Raw genomic sequence first — 18,238 nt, 5'->3', positions numbered from 1 at the left:
GCGGCGTCGCAGCGAGCCGGAGCCCAACCCAGCAACGCAATTCTGAAGGGGGGGGGGGGGTTGAGACACACCCTGGATGGGACGCCAGTCCACTGCAAGGCACCCCAAGCAGGACTCGAACCCCTATTATTATTATTATTATTATTATTATTATTATTAGATTTTATTTTTTAAATTGCACTTTTATTATGGTGCGTTATAGTACATAAAATATCCGCGAAGGTTGTTATATAGTGTATCGCTTATTCCCCAGTACCCGCGTGCACTCCATCGTGCTCAAGATGAACTTCCTCCTGCAGCTGTGGTGGGTGTGTGTGTGTGTGTTTCACTCTGACTTCCTCCTGGACAGTCACTCGGACTTCCTTCAGCGCGCTGCCAAGGCTGCTGCTGAGTTGCTGCGGGACCTCGGAGACACTCTGACTGTCGAACCCGAGGTTGGAAACGCGCTCCGGCCCGTACAGCACTAGTATGTCCGGTGAGCGCCTCTTCCGTCTGTCCTGTCTGTCTCTGCTCTTGTCTCTCCTCACTCGGTCAGTGGTGTCCACTCCGTGTGCTCAGCGATCATGATCACCTCCGCTCTGGTGTCACATCCGAGGCTGTACCTCCTCACAAACACAACTCGGACAGTTTACAGTCATCATCTTTAATGACACTGTTGCTCAGGAGCTACGTGTCGGGGATACTTTAGTGATGCCTCAGCGATGTGTCAGCGATGCGTCGCCGACCTGCTTTGAACTCCTGTGAATGAGCGCGTGCAGGCCGGTGTCTGTTCACACTTTTCCACCTGCGGGACTCTTGAGGCCAGTAGCGGCAAACCAGAGTTATGTACGCTAAGTATTAGTGCATGTGTACCTTATGTGAGTATGGAATGCATGTATGTGTGCGCGTGACGCTCCAGGTTAAATTATATTGATGCCTGATATATAAGTGGCCTGCCTGGGACTGGGTGTGTCGGATTGTAGATTCATCTAAGATTGTTACTTCTTTGCAAAAAAAAGGGAATCGTGGGAGGGACTTGACCCCTCCCATTAGTCTTGTGTCTTTTGAACGAACTGTGCATATTAGGTTTGTTTTCAAAAGTCTTATTAAATTATTAGTAGTAGTGGTTGGAACTGCTGCCTTTGGACCCAAAGGTTGCAGGTTCAAGTCTCACACCTCCAGCTGTAGTACGCTTGAGCAAGGTACTTACCCTAAACTGCATCAGTAAAGTTCCAGCTGTATAAACGGGCAAATTGTTGTAAAAACTTTAACACTGTAAGTTGCTTTGGAGAAAAGCTTCAGCTGAAAGAATAAATGTAATGTGAATTGTGAAGGCAGTGGATGAGGTAAGCGGAGTCATTGGTCATCTCATGGAACAGCTGATGAATTTTTAAATGGATGTCTCTTGGAGTAAGTACATGATAGTCCTGATTTATTCAGTAATGCTCATTCCGAGATGAATGTTTTTTAATGGAAAACATTTTTGTTTGGCCATAGTAATTTCCCATGCAGGAATGTACAGCTAGAATTTGAGGGCCTACAGCTTTTTGACAAAAGCATTAATCACTGGGAAAATTCATGTAAAGACAATTCCAAAACAGCTTTTGGATTGATAATCATTGTTTTTATACATTTTGTGCATGTTAACAAGTACAAAATCTTATTACTCTGTTGAAGTGGACTGATTTTTCGCGCTGAATTCCAGAGGAAGAAATGCGTTGTTTCAGCACAGAGAAACCCGGAAAAATGTGCATTGTAACAGTACATTTCCCCTAGTTTTTTGAAACACTTTCTTTTGAAGGTCAGAGAATTTCATCTCAGTTTCAGAACTTGATTTGATGTATCTTGTTATCTTGCTAGTACAGTTTTGCTTTATTTTGGAAGAGAATGTTTTCTGAATACAACAGCTTCCCATATTCTTGTCTAGTCTGTCTTTTACTGTTGTTTTCAGTCACCACACATTTCAATCATTTCAGTATAACTGATCAGAGTGTACTCTCTGTTTTAACATTAATAAGTCAGGAACTCGATCAGTTAGCTGTCACTTCTCAACCTCCCAGGTGTGTTACTGTATTTGTGAGTATTGCTAGTCTTTTAACAGCCCTGCAGTATTCTATAACGTCTGTTTAGGAATAACTGAAAGTGAGTTTGGGGGGAAATTTTTAAATTTGTGATTAAGATATATGTACCGATAAGTGAATTATTTTTGATGAGGATATGTAACCATTGTGCAGGACTTTAAATAAAAAGCAGACGACAATTGTATGAGAGCTTTCAGTCAGTCTTCAGTAATTCCCAGTTCAGGCATTTTGTCAGTCTTTTCCTTAAGTAAAAGGGAACAAGTTCTGTACAATTGGTCACAGGTTTTCACACACCTGTGATGCAAGATGCGCTCAAGCGAAGTTCAATTATTTGCCTGGTTCTGCACTGGAGTGTATAATTCAAAGTGTCGGACACAGTATTCTTTGATGTTTTCATTAATACTCTTTTCTGATACACTATTTTTGTAAGACACAAAATGCTTTTTATTACAATCTATTATTTAGCAGAGGCCATTATCAAGCAGTGCAATAAAACAATAAAAGAGAACGTAACAATGATATAAATTACAAGGTGGAAATAGGGAGACAGAAAGGAGTATCCATAGATATGTGTTACGTACAAGCACTTTTGAAGATATGGGTCTTAAGCCCGGATTTAAAGGTGTCCACAACAGCTCTGATATTATGGACTTGGTTTTCAATTAGATGTTTTAAAGATAAGGTAGGGATTTGGTATATTTTATGTAAAAAAAGGAAGATCCTGTGGTGGCTCAGTCAAAAAATGATAAATTCAGTAGATAGAAGTATTTCAGTGATGTGTAGGACTGTTTGATGCTTGCATTCTTTTTGTGGTTAAATTGGTAATATTTTTGACATTGAATACATGGGCAGAATTACACCTGGTTATCTGCACAAAGTTACTGATTCCTCATTGTGGCAACCCACATATAGGACAGAGGTTAAGTTGGCAGTGGCTTGGATGCAGTGCACAACTGCCACAGGACCTCAGAGGGTTGTTAGCTTTGTATATTCTTTTTTTTTATTTTTACCTGTGTAGTGATTATCTGAATACTTCCTCACCTAGTCTTTTTGGACATCTACTCAGCTTGTTATTAAAAAAATTAAAGATGATTGTGCACTACAATGACTTTGGAAACCATGGCTGTCAAATGATACAGCATGGAGTCCATTGCTTGCATGGTGTTAAGAAGAGATGAAAACTTCTCTTCCAAAAAAAAGGAAGGCCACTATAATGCTGAAGGTGCAGCAGCCTTTATAATAGGCCTTAGGAAGGAGTGCTTCTGCTTTTCCAGCAGTTGGCAGAAGAAATAAAACATTTTCACTTCCCTTTAAATGCAGCCACACATTTTCTGCTACAGTTACAGTTTGCTTTCTAAACTTTTTTCTCTATTGTAAACTTGTGAGGCTTGAGAGAGTTGAGCTTATTCTGTTGTACAAGAGTTGGGATTGTTGTTCAGATTTCGGCTCTAAGTTTCACAGTACAAGTGCCTCTCCTGGTGAGTTGGTGTGTCAAGTTGTCTGTGCTGGCAGAAGTCTTAAGCTGCATCTTGATTTGACGAATGTGACTTTGATTGGTGATGGTTTGTGAAGTACGAGAAGTACAGGATCCACAGGTGAGAGGTGAGCAGGCCAACTATCTGTTAAGTGATTAGCATGTTCAGCTTTGCAGCTGACTACATCTTTACAGGACTTTCAGTAATGCTGAGGAGCAGAACTTGGAGTGCTCTATCTCTCCCTGGAGACTGGGCTGAGTACAGTTGGCTTTTACTGTACGCTAGCAGTCAGGCATGTGCAGAACAGAGAGTAGTGGAGCAGGCCCAGTGACCCTGTTTCACAGTTAATTATGATGAATTCATTTCCTCCCCCCACCCACTCAGTAAGAGAGAGCCCTGGGCCAGCAGTTTAGGGTGGAGGTGTTGAACAAGATCACATTCTATGGAGGAAATGTCACATGTGGAACACAAACAGTGCCTTGCTCTTACATAGTATTTGACTCAAATCAAGATTGAACCTGACATCATCACCTGGCCTTACTGCATAATTTTGTAACCAAAGAAATTTAGCTTTTTAAGGGCAGTGTTTAAAATTTAATTTACTGCAGAGGTTGAGGACAAGAAATGAGAACACAAGTGAGATGCGTAAATGACAGGGAAGTGGGGTCCACCTGTTATATTTGCATAATACTTTTCTCGAAAGCGACTTAAAATCTTAAACTACCTCCAATTATTTACCGATTTGTAAAGCTGGGTAATTTTACTGGGCTATGTATGTTTCTTGAGGGTACTACAGCAGTAGGTGGGATTCAGACTTTTGGAACCAGGATGGTGGTTCTAAGCAACTGGCTATGCCTAAAGTTTCTAAACTGCAGTAATAGCATTTTACCATTTAAACACCCATGTACTGACTAAGGGATTGTGCTGAATGCATAGATGCTTGTCCTGTCTGTTAGTTATAGTTACCTGTAGTTATTCAAGTGAAATAGTTAGTTTTATTGAGTTAGTGCCATTTAATGTTTCAGCTGTTCTGGGTTTTCAGTACATTTAGAGGAAAGGGGTACTCTGTTTTTTTGTTCGCAAAAAGCATTTTTTTCTTTTAATAATGCTTACCACTGATGTACACTATGTTAGCAGTTAAAATTCCGTTTACATTAGGGTGGAGTAGCAGTGAGTGCTTGAGGCTTATGACAACCCTTGAGGGCAAAGCATATTTGGAGATCTTCCATATGTGGAAAAAACACAGATTTCTAGTGTGATTTTAGTAAGAAAAAATGTTTAACATCAGGAAAGTTAACGGGGATCTGTGGTGTGTTTCAGATTTCTGAGGCTCCGAAAGAGGTCAGTATGCAGAGCATCAAGTGTGTGGTGGTGGGAGATGGCGCCGTTGGGAAAACCTGCCTTCTCATCTCCTATACAACCAACGCCTTCCCCAGGGAGTACATCCCCACTGTCTTCGATAACTATAGTTCCCAGGTGACCGTCGATGGCAGGACTATTAGTCTGAACCTCTGGGACACCGCGGGCCAGGAGGAGTACGACCGCCTACGCACACTGTCCTACCCGCAAACCAATGTCTTCATCATCTGCTTCTCCATTGCCAGCCCACCCTCATACGAGAATGTGAAGCACAAGTGGCACCCTGAGGTCACCCACCATTGCCCAGGAGTTCCCATCCTTTTAGTGGGCACCAAGAGCGACCTGCGTGCCGACTCTGAGGTGCTCCGTAAGCTGAAGGAGCAGAACCAGACCACCATCAGCCAGCAGCAGGGCCAGGCTCTGGCGCGTCACATCCATGCCGTCAAGTACCTCGAGTGCTCTGCCCTCAACCAGGAAGGCATCAGGGAGGTGTTCTCTGAGGCTGTGCGTGCCTTCCTCAATCCCCAGCCCATCACCAGCAAGAAGCATTGCATTCTTCTGTAGATGTAGCCCAACAGTCTCATAATTCGTGGAAAAGTTGATTTAGCAAAATGTATGTATTAAGGGAAAGCGGGGAAATATTTTTAGGGCAAAAATTTTGAGTTTCTCAAGCCTACAAAAAAAAATGAAAACATTGCCTTTCCCCTTCTGTGCTGGCCCAGTGCTGATCTGAAGCAAAGGTACACTTGTGGAGAAGAGGTATGGAGGTCCTGTCCACTGTTTCAGTCTGCAAGTTCTGCATTCTCAATAACATGCAGTGCCAGTCAAAAGTTTGAGTACGCCCGAGCAACCTGGCCGGTATTTATGGGGTGAACTGTATGGAAGAATGAAACACAGCAACCCACACAGGGAACTGTTGTGGAAGAGGTGGCATGAAATATTGGCTGATTTCCTGATCAATCCAGCATGTGTACTCAAACTTTTCAGTGGTCCTGCACATATCTAGTTAAAATAACAAATCAGCGTAGGTTCTCTCACTGTAACTGATCAAATAGTTGAAATTTGATTGGATACGTTACTACTCTCCAGACTACAATTGTGCTGTCCTAAATGGTGATGTACAACATAGTAGAGCTCTAGAACTTGCCCTGCAAAATGATAGAATCTAAATTGGGGTGCTGATTATTTCTTTAAATATTCTTAAAGTTTTTGTTCTACTGTTTAAAACAAAGATTTCCTATTACAGTGTTCCTAGGTTCCATGCTCAGTAAAAGAAACACATTTAATCTGGACCGGGCTTGGCCTTGTCTGAATAGTTGGAGTATACTTTTGCTGCTTATTTACAGTTGACCTCACTCTGCTTGAGGCTGCCTGAAACCATATAGTGCAGGGTAGGGGAGGGAGGGGGGGTACTCTATCAAAGGATGCTCATTTGAGCTTACAGTCAGTGCAGCACCTTGTTAAGGCAATCTTTACTGCTTGATACTTCGATAGACTGAGAGCCATTTCACTTGCCACTCCTAATCAGAGCAGTTGCTCAGAGATGTAGGTAGGAGTGGTGTGGGTCCATGTCTCAGTATAGATCACAATACATAGCCAAAGTTTCTCCCCTATTTTCAATGTTCTTGATATTTCACTAATTTACAGGTTTACAGCTATTTCACGGTTGATGCTCATATCACAGACCCTGATTTTGATTATTTGGCAGTGTGATGCTCCATGGTAGTTTTTTGTGTGCATTATGAAGAATGTCAATGTTTTAAAATATAAAATAGAAATATGCTCTTCTCAAAGAATACATGTTGTTCTATTAATTTAGACTTTTTAATGTTGTGTCTTTGTGATGAAGTAGCTGATTTAATCATAGAATTTTTTTTCTGTTATGTCACCTTTTTTATGCTGGAACTCATTGTTCAGTTGGGCGCTATATGCCATTGATCAGTGCTATGACATTGTTTACTGATAGACTGATAGATAATGACAAAAGTAGAGGAGGAAGTAAATTCTGCCATTAATTGTGGAAAGGATTTACAGACAGTGTGGTTTGCCTCACAAATGGAAGACCTGGGTCTGAATCCCCACTCCTGCTGCAATACTGGAGCAAGCTATTTACCCTGAATGACTCTGGTAGAAATTACCCTGCTTTATACATGAGAAAATAGTTGTTGGTAACTTAGTATGTATACTTTGTCACTTTTATGAAACGTGTCACCTAATTAATATACAGTAACGCTGATAACTGGACAAGCTTTTAATACTTGCTACGGTGCATTTTTCTCAGACAAGTATCAAAGAATACTGAGAAATGTATAATGTGGGCTCCTGGTATTTGTCTAAAAATGGCTTTAGCGACCACTCTGCCTTCTGACTAATGATTTTGAGTCCTGAACTCGGGTCCAAACACTTAATAACTTTCAGAAGTACCCCGGTTGAGCTAGTTGTGCAGAGTTTGGACTCTTCAAGATCAAATTGCTTAGCACAGATATATATGTAGGATGTGGGTGTTATGTTTCATAAAATACAGGCTTCCCATAGTTAATGTGTCTAATTGTCTCTCCAAAAACAGGTTGTTAGACAAAAAAACACTCAGTAAAAATGCATTTACTGTTATGTTTTATGGGGAAAATGACAATGCGTTCCCAGCTGCACCCTTTTGCACTTTCCCTCCTGTTTTAAAACACCACCAAACTACCTAAATGCACTTTTTAAACATTTAAGCAGCATTATTAATGACCTTAATTAGGCATTTGTTTGATGGTTTAATCAAAATACGTAAACAAGTAGACTGGTATCACAAATAACAAAATAATTTCCTGTGTTAAATGGCTTTTGATTACTCACCTTGGATATAACACAATTAGTGTAACACAAAGAATTATGGAACACAGCTTGCTTGACATAAACTTGTTTTTGATGTAACAAAGTGTTTTGATTGGAATGAAAGAACATAATACTGTGCCTATAACTTTCCACGGGAAACAATGCCAACTGCCTCATGTTTTGCTTTAGTTTGTGTACTATATCCTATTTTGATATAAGGTGTACCATTTTGTTAGATTTAAATCATTAATTTTGTTTCATGACTTATCACAGAAACACAACTGTCATGTAGTACCAGAAATTACTAACGATGGTTTGTATCTCCCACACTTTTCCCCTCCACACTGTCTGCAAAGCATTTGACTGGAGAGCGTTTTATGAAAAATTTTTTGCATTAGGCATAATTATGAAAAAAGCAAAATGAAAAGGTGTTGAGCAAGGGAGGCCTGCATAATGTACATTGTACATTTTTTTATTTCTAAGGATTTCTATAACAAAATAAATCCATTAGCAGATATGAGATGTGAAGTATAAGAACTTTTTGACATCTGCTTTAAAATGGAGAAACTGATGGCTATAGTTATACACTTCATGCATCAGCTATATTTTAATGCTTGTTGAATTTTCTACAGAGAACCTGTTTCCTATGATAATTTATTGTTTTTATAAATGAATAACACTTTTGTAACATGGTGTTATTTTTATAAAGGCAATTTTGTGTGTTAATATACTAAAACTGCTTTGTCTAGTCAAAATTAAATTCATTCTTATACCCCATTGTTCTCTTGTTTTTCCTTCTGAAGTGCTCCTTTAAGAACTTCCTCTTTCTGTGTTAAACAACTCTAAACGGTCCCCTATACAAAATATTTGGAGTAAACTTTTTTTTTTTGGAAGTCAGTAGAACACTTCTGTTTTACAATATAGAATATTAACTCCTGTAGAGGATACAGCAGCTTATTAAATATAAATGTTTACAATTGACAACATTTTGCAGACAACAGTCTATGCTTTATATACCTTAACCCTTTGGTTGAAGGATCCACTCAGTATTATTCATTATATTGTTATGAAGCTTTAAATCTGGCTTACAGTAGCATTTGAAAGTTTGTGAATCCTTTAGAATTTCTGTATTTCTGTATAAATATGACCTAAAACATGACCATGCAAGTATGTGAGTAAATGAAAGTATGTGAACCTTTAGGATTATCGGTTCATTTGAAGGGGAAATTAGAGTCAGGAGTTTCACTCAATAGGATGACAATCAGGTGTGAGTGGGGGGGGGGCGGCCCTGCCTTATTTAAAGAACAGAAAGCTGGGGCTTCATTATTGAAGTCTGATTGTCACAACACAGGTTTGTGGAAGTGTTTCATGGCTTGAACAAGGAGATTTCTGAGAGCTTCAGAAAAAGACTTGTTCACCAGGCTGGAAAAGGTTAAGAAACCATTTCTAAAGAATTTGGACTCCCCCAGTCCACTGTCAGGCAGATTGTGTACAAATGGAGTAAACTGAACACCATTGTTACCTCCCCAGGAGTGGTCAACCAGCAAAGATCACACCAAGAATAAGGCATGTAATAGACTGTGAGGGTCAGAAGGAAACCCAGTGTACTAGGTAGGCTTCTAATCTAAGGAAGGCCTCTCTAATGTCTAAAGGCTTCTTGCATTAGCTAATGTCAGTGTTAATGTGGTTCACCATGAGGAGAACACTGTAGAACAATGGTGTGCATGGCAGGGTTTCAAGGAGAAAGCCACTACTCTGAAAAAGGACATTGCTGCCCATCTATTGGGAGCTAAAGTTCAAGTGGGTAATCCGGAAGGTTATTGGAAGAATGCTCTGTGGACAGATGAGACTAAAATACAACTTTTTGGCTTGAATGGGAAGCATTATTTTTGGCAAAAGGTTGCATTCCAACATAAGAACCTTATCCCATCTGTGAAACAGTGGCAGTATCATGGTTTGAGCCTGGTTTGGATCAGGACAGCTTGCCATCATTGATGGAATTACGAATTCTCAATTGTACCAGCAAATTCTAAAAGAAAAGTTATCCATCTATGAACTGAATCTCAAGAAAGTGGGTCATGCAGTAAGACAATGACAAACGCGCAATTTGTTCTACCAAAGATTCGTTAAAGCAGAAGAAAATTCAACTTTTAGAATGGCTACTAGGCAAAAGTCCATTAAAGAAAGCCCCAATACACAATATATAGAATTTAGCATGTACAGAAAATAATAGTGCTAAAAGGGTGGCACAGGTGGTAATTTCAGAAATAGTCACTGCCACATCCGGTCTGTGCAGCTTTTGTGTTTCAATGTCAAGTTATCCCACCCATGCTCAGCTCCACTCGCTATTGCTTCTTGTAGATGCTCTGTTGGCCGAGAATGAAAGAGGAAATAGACAGAACTATTTTAGATAAGAAATACTGTAGATGATTTTCTTATCACTGCCATTAGACATTTACAGTCAGTGAGAAAGAGAAAAGGAGAAGCCAACATGCACTTCCTTCTGAAAACACACAGCACTGCGTATTATTTCTGTGACGATGGGGTTTCTGCTTTGGGCTTTTCCTCTGCTGTTGTGTAACTGTGCTGAGAGGTCTGAGCAAAGCAACGAAAAGGGACGTTGGGGTTACAGGGGTTTGAGCGCATTGTACAACATCTCGACATCAGTCATACAGTGTTAAGGTACTGAAATGAGTACCAGAAGCTTGCTGGTTATGGTTGCATTAGAAATAAGATTATTAAACCTTTCAGCAAAATAGATGGCTTAAACTGATTTACTGATATACACTTGAGTTTGTGAGTGGGTAAAAAATATAAAAATGAAATCTCTGTGTGTAAGTTTCTGGATTCAAATGCTTAATAAGCTAAGATACGCCGGTACCTTCTTGATCTCTGCTGTCATCACAAAGGATTTGTTGAAACCTAACTGCAATAAACAACCAAAAACAACAGCAGTTGGCTGGTGTTCATTGTCTGAAGTGAGAGACTTCAAGTATGTATGGGGTAAGACTAGGTCATCAACCAGTCTTCCTGGTACAATTTCTGTTATCTCAAATATTTCCTGTTCGTAACGTGACTCTGTTCCTATGTTGACACTGTTCCTCAATTCCTTGCAGTTGCCGAAACCAGATTTTTGGTATGTAATTAGTATTAGTAATAGCCATCTCTCCAAGGTGATACAAGCTTTTCACCCAGGATGTATAAAAAATAACAGATTCAAGTATAATTCAGTTCAAATAATTGCTCTCAACCTGGTGCAATATCTCATGACCCACATGTATGACATGATTGGACTCCCTGTTTTGCCTGTACTCTAAGCAATTTGCCAGTGAAATAATGAAAAGGGGTTGGAACTGCCTGATGGACTCCCATTGCTCAGATAATGTTTCTTTCAATTCCCGTACAGCACAAGACTCTCACCCCATAGCGTTGTGAGCTGATTTGACTGTAAAATACAGCCTCTGGCACCTCAGCTTTCTGGAACACAGTGGAAGTAACAGAACCCTTTTTGTCCCAGTTCAAAAGAGGAACTTACCATCTACATGTGCACACTGAGCAGTTAGAATGTATGCTGGGCAAAGTCCATTATTGCAAGAGTGAAAAACAAAAGCTGTTGTGAGCTTTTATTCATTCTCTGGGATTTTGACGATTTGAACATTTTTATTTCTGCAGAGCTAAGAATGTGTGGCAAAGCAGTGCAGTGGCTAGGGCTGTTGCCTCATGGTGCCTCAGTTGTTTCGGTGTAGGTTCAAATGCAGCTCAGTCTGCATGGAGTTTCCATGTTCTCCTCATGCCTGCATAAGTTTCCAATGCATGTTCCAGTTTCCTTCCACAGCCTAAAGATATGAACTGTAGGACTAAATTGCCAGTGTGTGGCTACTCTGTGATGGACTGCCATCCCATCCAAGGTTTACCCTTCCTAGCGTACCGCGCAGTAATTCCAGGATAGGCTCTGGACTGCCACAACCCTGACAAGCAGAAGCAGTTAACAAAAGTGAACGTGAATGACCACTGATAATTATTTAATGGACTAACAAAGTCAGAGGTCTTCTGGGAATCCCTGAGATGTATCAACATGGGGCATGAAGGCAGAAGCCTCTGACCAAGTCCAACATTGCAATTTACCAAAGTATGCATATCACCATAGTAATGCTAAAAACTGGTGTAAAATAAATATTTATGGCATATCGAATTAGGACATAACACACATATGGCTGTTCAGTGACACAGCCCGGAGATACTGGCACCAGTACTACTTCAATAATAGCGCTGATATCAGCATACACGATGCAATGGTTTTGTACAAAGCTGCTGGACAGAAGTCTGCAACTTGGACTCAGTATTGTTGTCTGCCTTTAACCCAAACTTCTTTAGAGCTAATTGAAGAACAGCTTGCATCAAGCGCAAAGTTTCAAAATGTCTGAGACGTCACAGTGTGGGAGCTCACAATTTGCTTTTGAACTGTTCTCTTTTCTCTGAGCATCTATTGTAAAAATGTCGGACTCTTGGGATACTCACACGCTATCTGATCCATGTATGTGCAAGTGAGATTGAACTGTGATTGCTTGTGTGATACAGAATTTACACAATGTAATCCCGTTCCCTTAAATTTGATAAGGATGCCTCAGTTTCATCTCATGAAATATTAATCATTATCTCATGTGCAATAAATCGCACTTTTTAAAAAGTAAATTGTGGTGATTTCCATTTTTGAAATGGTCAGTAACAGTCTAATGCCGGTTATAATGCCCTTAAGCAGAGCGGCTGCATGTGGTGCAACATATCTGTTGAAAAGCCGGGAGATTTGAAAGTATAACTTGCTCAAACAGGAAACTGTCGTGCACTTCTGACGCAGAGCAACAGTGTAATTTCCGGGTATTGCTTAAAGTGATACAGTGGTTTATTTTGCAAATTTGGGAGATCTGTAATTTAGAAAGCTATTCTCTGTGTTCAGACAAGATCTTCAAAAGATTTTATCTGTTTTCATTTCTCGCAACTGAAGATAAAATACCACTGCAACCAGAGATCATGTTAAACTGTGGACTAATATTACATTTAAAAACTGGTTGAAAAGCAGATAGAAATAAGACAATGTAAAATGGCAGAAGGGTTCCTCCAATATAATCATATAACTAGTGACATGTCAGGCTTTACATCAAATTACTGGTGCAGGAAAAGATGTTAGTGAGAGCATAAAAACCCATTCATGTGTGTACACACACTCTGAACGTGGTAAGATGTGCCACATTTAACCATGTGCTACTGCCTTGGTGACTTTGCCAAATAAAATACTGACATTCCACATGGCCTTTCCATCTCTGAAAATTTTTGTTGATACCATTAAAATATCCCTGTCCATACCCGGCCTACACATATTTCCATAAATATTATGTGACACGTTTGTGCCGAATTACACATAAGTTTAATTTGGCTCTGTCGTGATTCCATCCGGGAAGAGGGTCATCAGACCCAAGTGCAGCGCAGAGACCCACAGACTGAGGGGAGGATCCGAGAGTCGTTGTCGAGAAACTAGTGAAGGTCACCAGCAGACATTGTTACGAGGAGAATCCGAAAACCTCGAGTTGCAGAGCTGGCGATGAGTCGAGGGAGACGAAGGGGATGAGGAGATTCAGGAGAAGGAGGGTCGAGGAAACAGGAACAAGGAGAAGGAGGTCAGGGAAGAGGTAAGCAAAACAATCCGAGAAGCCTAAGCGAAGAGTAAGGCTAAACGAGGTTCCGCATCTTCGGCTCTCTGGGCTGTTCCTTTACGTGCCCGGACCCTGATCAGCCTCAGATGTTCCTGGTTGCCAAGGTGGAGGGCATGACAAGCTCGTTGCTGGGCAGAGGTGACTCTGTGGCCCAGAAAGAGGACAATGACAGTAGGTTTTTCACCGAAAGGGTGAAAAACGCAGATAAATATACCATGAAAAATTTTTGTAAATATGACCTGGAGTGCCTGTACAATACATGTTTATGTAAATACACAGTGACACATGCACGTAAACATGAAGTTTTAGCTCGCATAACTTTAAATTAAAAAAAAGGAAAGCCTTACCCATTTTAAAACCTAAAAAAACCACAGGATTCTCTTGAAAGGCAACGTCATAAATAAAGGCTTGCTCTGATTTGAGTTGTTATTCATTTATGGTAAATGATCATTTACAAACAGATCAGCAGAGAGGGTTTACGAGCATTAGGAGTGATCTGGGCCTCTGTGAGCAAATGTGTCCTGTGCTGGCATTATCATGAACTGTCTTCCTTTAGATGATTACATCTGGATGCCAGCAAATCGGTCCTGCCGTTCACACCACAGTGGGAATCACTTTCAGCTTAGGTGTCACGTGGTCCCTTAGCAGTGTTGGCAACTGAACAAAGAAACAGTATAACTGATGTAGCTGTCATTCCACCACACACAAATCAAATATGCTTTTCCATGCGGAAAATTAAACAGTGACATATAAAAGAAAGCAAGTTAATGCAAATTAGTTATGGACAACTTAAATTTCTGAAGATATTGAATAACCTGAAATTACATGTGGAGTGGTGCAGTGGTGCAGTGGGTTGGACCACAGTCCTGCTCTCCGGTGGGTCTGGGGTTCGAGTCCCGCTTGGGGTGCCTTGCGACGGACTGGCGTCCCGTCCTGGGTGTGTCCCCTCCCCCTCCGGCCTTACGCCCTGTGTTACCGGGTTGGCTCCGGTTCCCCGTGACCCCGTATGGGACAAGCGGTTCAGAAAATGTGTGTGTGTGTGTACATGTGGAGTCGCAGCTCATACTGTGAGGAAATATTGACAAATAAAGACTGTCACAAATTAAAATATAAGTGGTTGTTTCAGTTCGCCACTGGCTATGTTTGTTGCCTCATCATCTTTCTAGGACATCAGAATCTCTTCTCTGGTTGAGCACAAATGCTACTAAGCGCTAAGGGGTAAGAGAGCTCCTTGTTCTGCTCATTATAAACTAGATGTTGGAAAATTAGCAAAAGTAAAATCACACTCATCTAGTCTTAACTTGAACATGTACTAAAAAACTGGGAAAATCAACTGTAATTCTGTTTTTAAGTTATGAAATAAGACAGCCTTAATATATTGCTGCATATATAGTATATAATTTTTATATGTGCTTTAGATTGATGAATCAAACCTATGCCAAGTTGCACAGCCCAAGCCCATTATGTGCCACCAAGCAACATTTACCCTGTAATGTGTGACCTCATACGGAAACTGGATGGAGACAGATACTCATTCAAGCAGTTAATTCACACAGTGATACTTCTTCCATAACAAAACTAAGTGTTGCACATATTTCCATAGCCAGCGCCTGTATACACTTGCTGTGTGCTGTCAAAGGTGGTACATTGAGTAGTGCTGCTGTCTCACAATGCCTGTGTGGTGTGAGAGAATGTGGGTTCAATCCCTGCTCAGTCTCTGTGGCGTTTCCATGTTCTCCTTGTGTCTATGTGGGTTTCCTCTCACAGTCCAAAAACATGCTGCTCAGGTTCCCCCATCGTGTGTGAGTGACACAAAGAGAGTATGTTTCACTGATGTATGGATGAGTGACTCATTGTAAGTAGTGTATCTAGCAGTGTAAGTCACCTTGGTGAATAAGGTGTGGAGGCTGATAACACTACATAGAGTTCAGTGGCAGTTGCTTTGGAGAGAAGTGTTTGTTAAATAAATAAATGTAAATTGACAATCTCAGTCAGTCTTAATCACAACGAAGGTAAAATCAGTAATTTCATTAGCTGGTGATTTTCTTCGAACTTATAGCTAATTATGAGTTTCTACTTATCCTGCACATCCAGGTGGTAGTTTTTACCATTCAGGGTAAGTACTTTGCACACAGGTAGTACAGCGGAAACAGAAAACACACTTAGTTCTTTTGAGTCTATATAAAAATGAAAAATGAACATGTAACTATTAACTCAATTTAATGAAAAAAAGGCTTATGTGACAATGAAACCCACACACACTGACTGAAACCGCTTGTCCAAAGTGGGGTCGCAGCAAACCAGAGCCTAACCTGGCAACACAGGGCAAAAGGCTGGAGGGGGAGGGGACACAACCTGGATGGGATACCAGTCCATCGCAAGGCACCCCAAGCCAGACTCGAACCCCCACCCCACCAGAGAGCAGGACCCAGTCAAAGCCACTGCACCACCATGCCCCCAGAGTGAAACCCTTTCATTATCATAAATAATTTCTTTCTCTCACAATCAAATAAATACCAAGTGTCAAACTTTGTTGTCATTGCTACAAAACACCAAAATAACAAAAAGTTGTATTTGCATGCTTTGCAGGATGAAAAACACATCCAGTGATTTTGACAAAATTCATTTTTGTTCCATAAACACTTGTTAGCCAAATTATAAAACAACTGTTCAGTTCAAATGTAGCTTGCACTTTTTTAGAGGAGGTTTTTTTTTTTACTGATGCCTTTGTCTCTATCTGTGATTTAGCTCATAGTAATGCCATTTCATGAATCTAGGTAATATTGCTCATTTTTGACACATACAAGGGGCAGCTCATAGCATAGTGCTTAGAGCTGTTGACATCTGAAGGCTACCAGTTTAAACCTTGCTGCCTGATGTAGAACCTTTGAGCAAGGTACTTACCCTAAATGGCTCCAGTAAAATTGCCCAGCTGTATAAATGGGTAAAATAATTGCAAGTAACATAAAATTGTAAGTTGCTCTTTAGAAAGCTGTCAGCTAAATAATTAAATATAAATAATGTATATCTTAACTCTTATGAGGTAAGAACACCATATGAAAAATTAATTGAATGTTTCCAGTTTTCAACTAACAAGATCAATTATATTTATTCATAGCTGATACTTTTCTCCCAAGCAACTTACAATGTTAAGGTTATAGCTATTTACCCACTTACAGAGCTGGGTAATTTTACTGGAGCAATTTAGTATAAATACCATACTTAAGGGTACAGTTAGGGATCAAACCTGTAGATCCAAAGGCAGTAGCATTAACCATTAAGCTACCAGCTGTCCCTAATTGACTCTACTTACTTTCTATGTCTGTTTCCAGTTAGTGATTTGCAATTAGTTTTAACACATTTAAAATTAATCTTGGGAGCTTCTAAACTGTGAACATGGGCCTGGCTTCTATGGGATTCAAAAAGCAAAGGCAATTCATGGAGGTCATTCAAGAAAACCTCAGCCTGCAACCTCCTTGCTCTAAAGTCATCTTCATTACCACTACTTTACCTAGGCAGAACTGATCAAATAAAATATATTTTGTCATATGTTTGTACAAACCAGTTATAATATGAGAAGAAACCTATGAATAACTGCAAAGGGGGAAAATAATTGTATCAATCCATCAATTTTCATTTCTTCAATGAATCAATCTGAACCTTTTTATGAACTTCTTAGAAAAAAGTAGAAAAATACTTTCTACAAGGATCATGCTGGTTGGGTTCTGTCTGCAGGTATGAAATCATGACTTTTGGAGAGAAGCTTGAAGGAATCGCTTGTTGCATTTTCCAGGACATCCACAAGATAGAGCCAAATCTCAATAAAACTTATACTGCTGTGCTTTGACAGTACAGTATGTGAGCACTATTGGGACATTACTGTTACATCTTTGATGGATCTACACCAACATACAGCATATCTTCTAAAGAAACTACAGTATAATATTATAGCATTACACACACACACACACACACACATTTTCAGAACCGCTTGTCCCATACGGGGTCGTGGGGAACCGGAGCCTACCCGGTAACACAGGGCGTAAGGCCGGAGGGGGAGGGGACACACCCAGGACGGGACGCCAGTCCGTCGCAAGGCACCCCAAGCGGGACCCGAACCCCAGACCTACCGGAGAGGTGGACTGCAGTCCAACCCACTGCACCACCGCACCCCCAACATTATAGTATTATAGCAATGGATTTAACGCAAAAGCTCAAACTTCCGATGTTCACATATACAATCGATTGGTGCATCAGGGGCCAAACACCAGCCCTGTGTTATGGCTGTCTGCAAATATATAGAAGTGTACAAAAATTTCTGATAATTTTTTAAATGTTAATTCTGAAAATGCACTTATACATTTTGCTAATTCAGTCATTTTGTTTTCAGATAAATTGCATCAACAGTGCAGGATGGCATGAGGTTATAGGATACAGACACACAAGAACTTAATACACCAACATTTACATTTTTGTTTTCACAAAACATGGGTTCAAGCCCTACTCGGTCTGTGTAGAGTTTCCCCGAGGAGCTCTGCTTTCCTCCCACTGTCCAAAGACACGCTGTTCAGGTTCCCCCATAGTGTGTGGGTAATACAGAGAATGTGTTCCGCTAATGTATGGATGAATGACCTGTTGTAAGTCACCTAAGTAAACAAGGTATGGGAGGATAAAACTACACTGAGCTTGTTGGAAGTTGCTTTGGGAAAAAAGCATCTGATTATTAAGTAAATGTGAACAACTTCAGGTGTAAATCTGACCTATGTTTATCCCTAGAGATTGATATTTGATTCCTGTGGAATAATCGCTTGTTGAC

The 18,238-nt window shown here is 40.4% G+C and overlaps 1 protein-coding gene across 2 annotated transcripts; it reads left to right on the top strand.

Annotated features, from left to right (window-relative positions):
• The first annotated feature begins 334 nt into the window (after positions 1 to 334).
• LOC108938313 (rho-related GTP-binding protein RhoG-like) lies at positions 335 to 8,484 on the top strand. 2 transcript variants are annotated; one of them, XM_018758798.1, is made up of 2 exons: positions 335 to 466; positions 4,856 to 8,484. In XM_018758798.1, exon 2 carries the CDS (start codon positions 4,883 to 4,885, stop codon positions 5,456 to 5,458), a length of 576 nt encoding a protein of 191 aa, XP_018614314.1. In that variant the 5' UTR covers positions 335 to 466; positions 4,856 to 4,882; the 3' UTR covers positions 5,459 to 8,484. The 2 variants fall into 2 exon arrangements, with proteins under 2 accessions (XP_018614314.1, XP_018614313.1); XM_018758797.1 differs by having other exon boundaries at positions 335 to 475.
• Positions 8,485 to 18,238: the final 9,754 nt, after the last annotated feature.

Source organism: Scleropages formosus, chromosome 10 (genome assembly GCF_900964775.1).
Source record: "Scleropages formosus chromosome 10, fSclFor1.1, whole genome shotgun sequence".
NCBI lineage: Eukaryota > Metazoa > Chordata > Actinopteri > Osteoglossiformes > Osteoglossidae > Scleropages > Scleropages formosus.
Note: the sequence above shows the minus strand (reverse complement) of the source record. Positions and strands in the feature narration are given on the sequence as shown.

Coding starts and splice junctions, on each gene's coding strand:
- LOC108938313 (XM_018758798.1), top strand. CDS start 4,883: ATGCAGAGCATCAAGTGTGTGGTGGTGGGAGATGGCGCCGTTGGGAAA.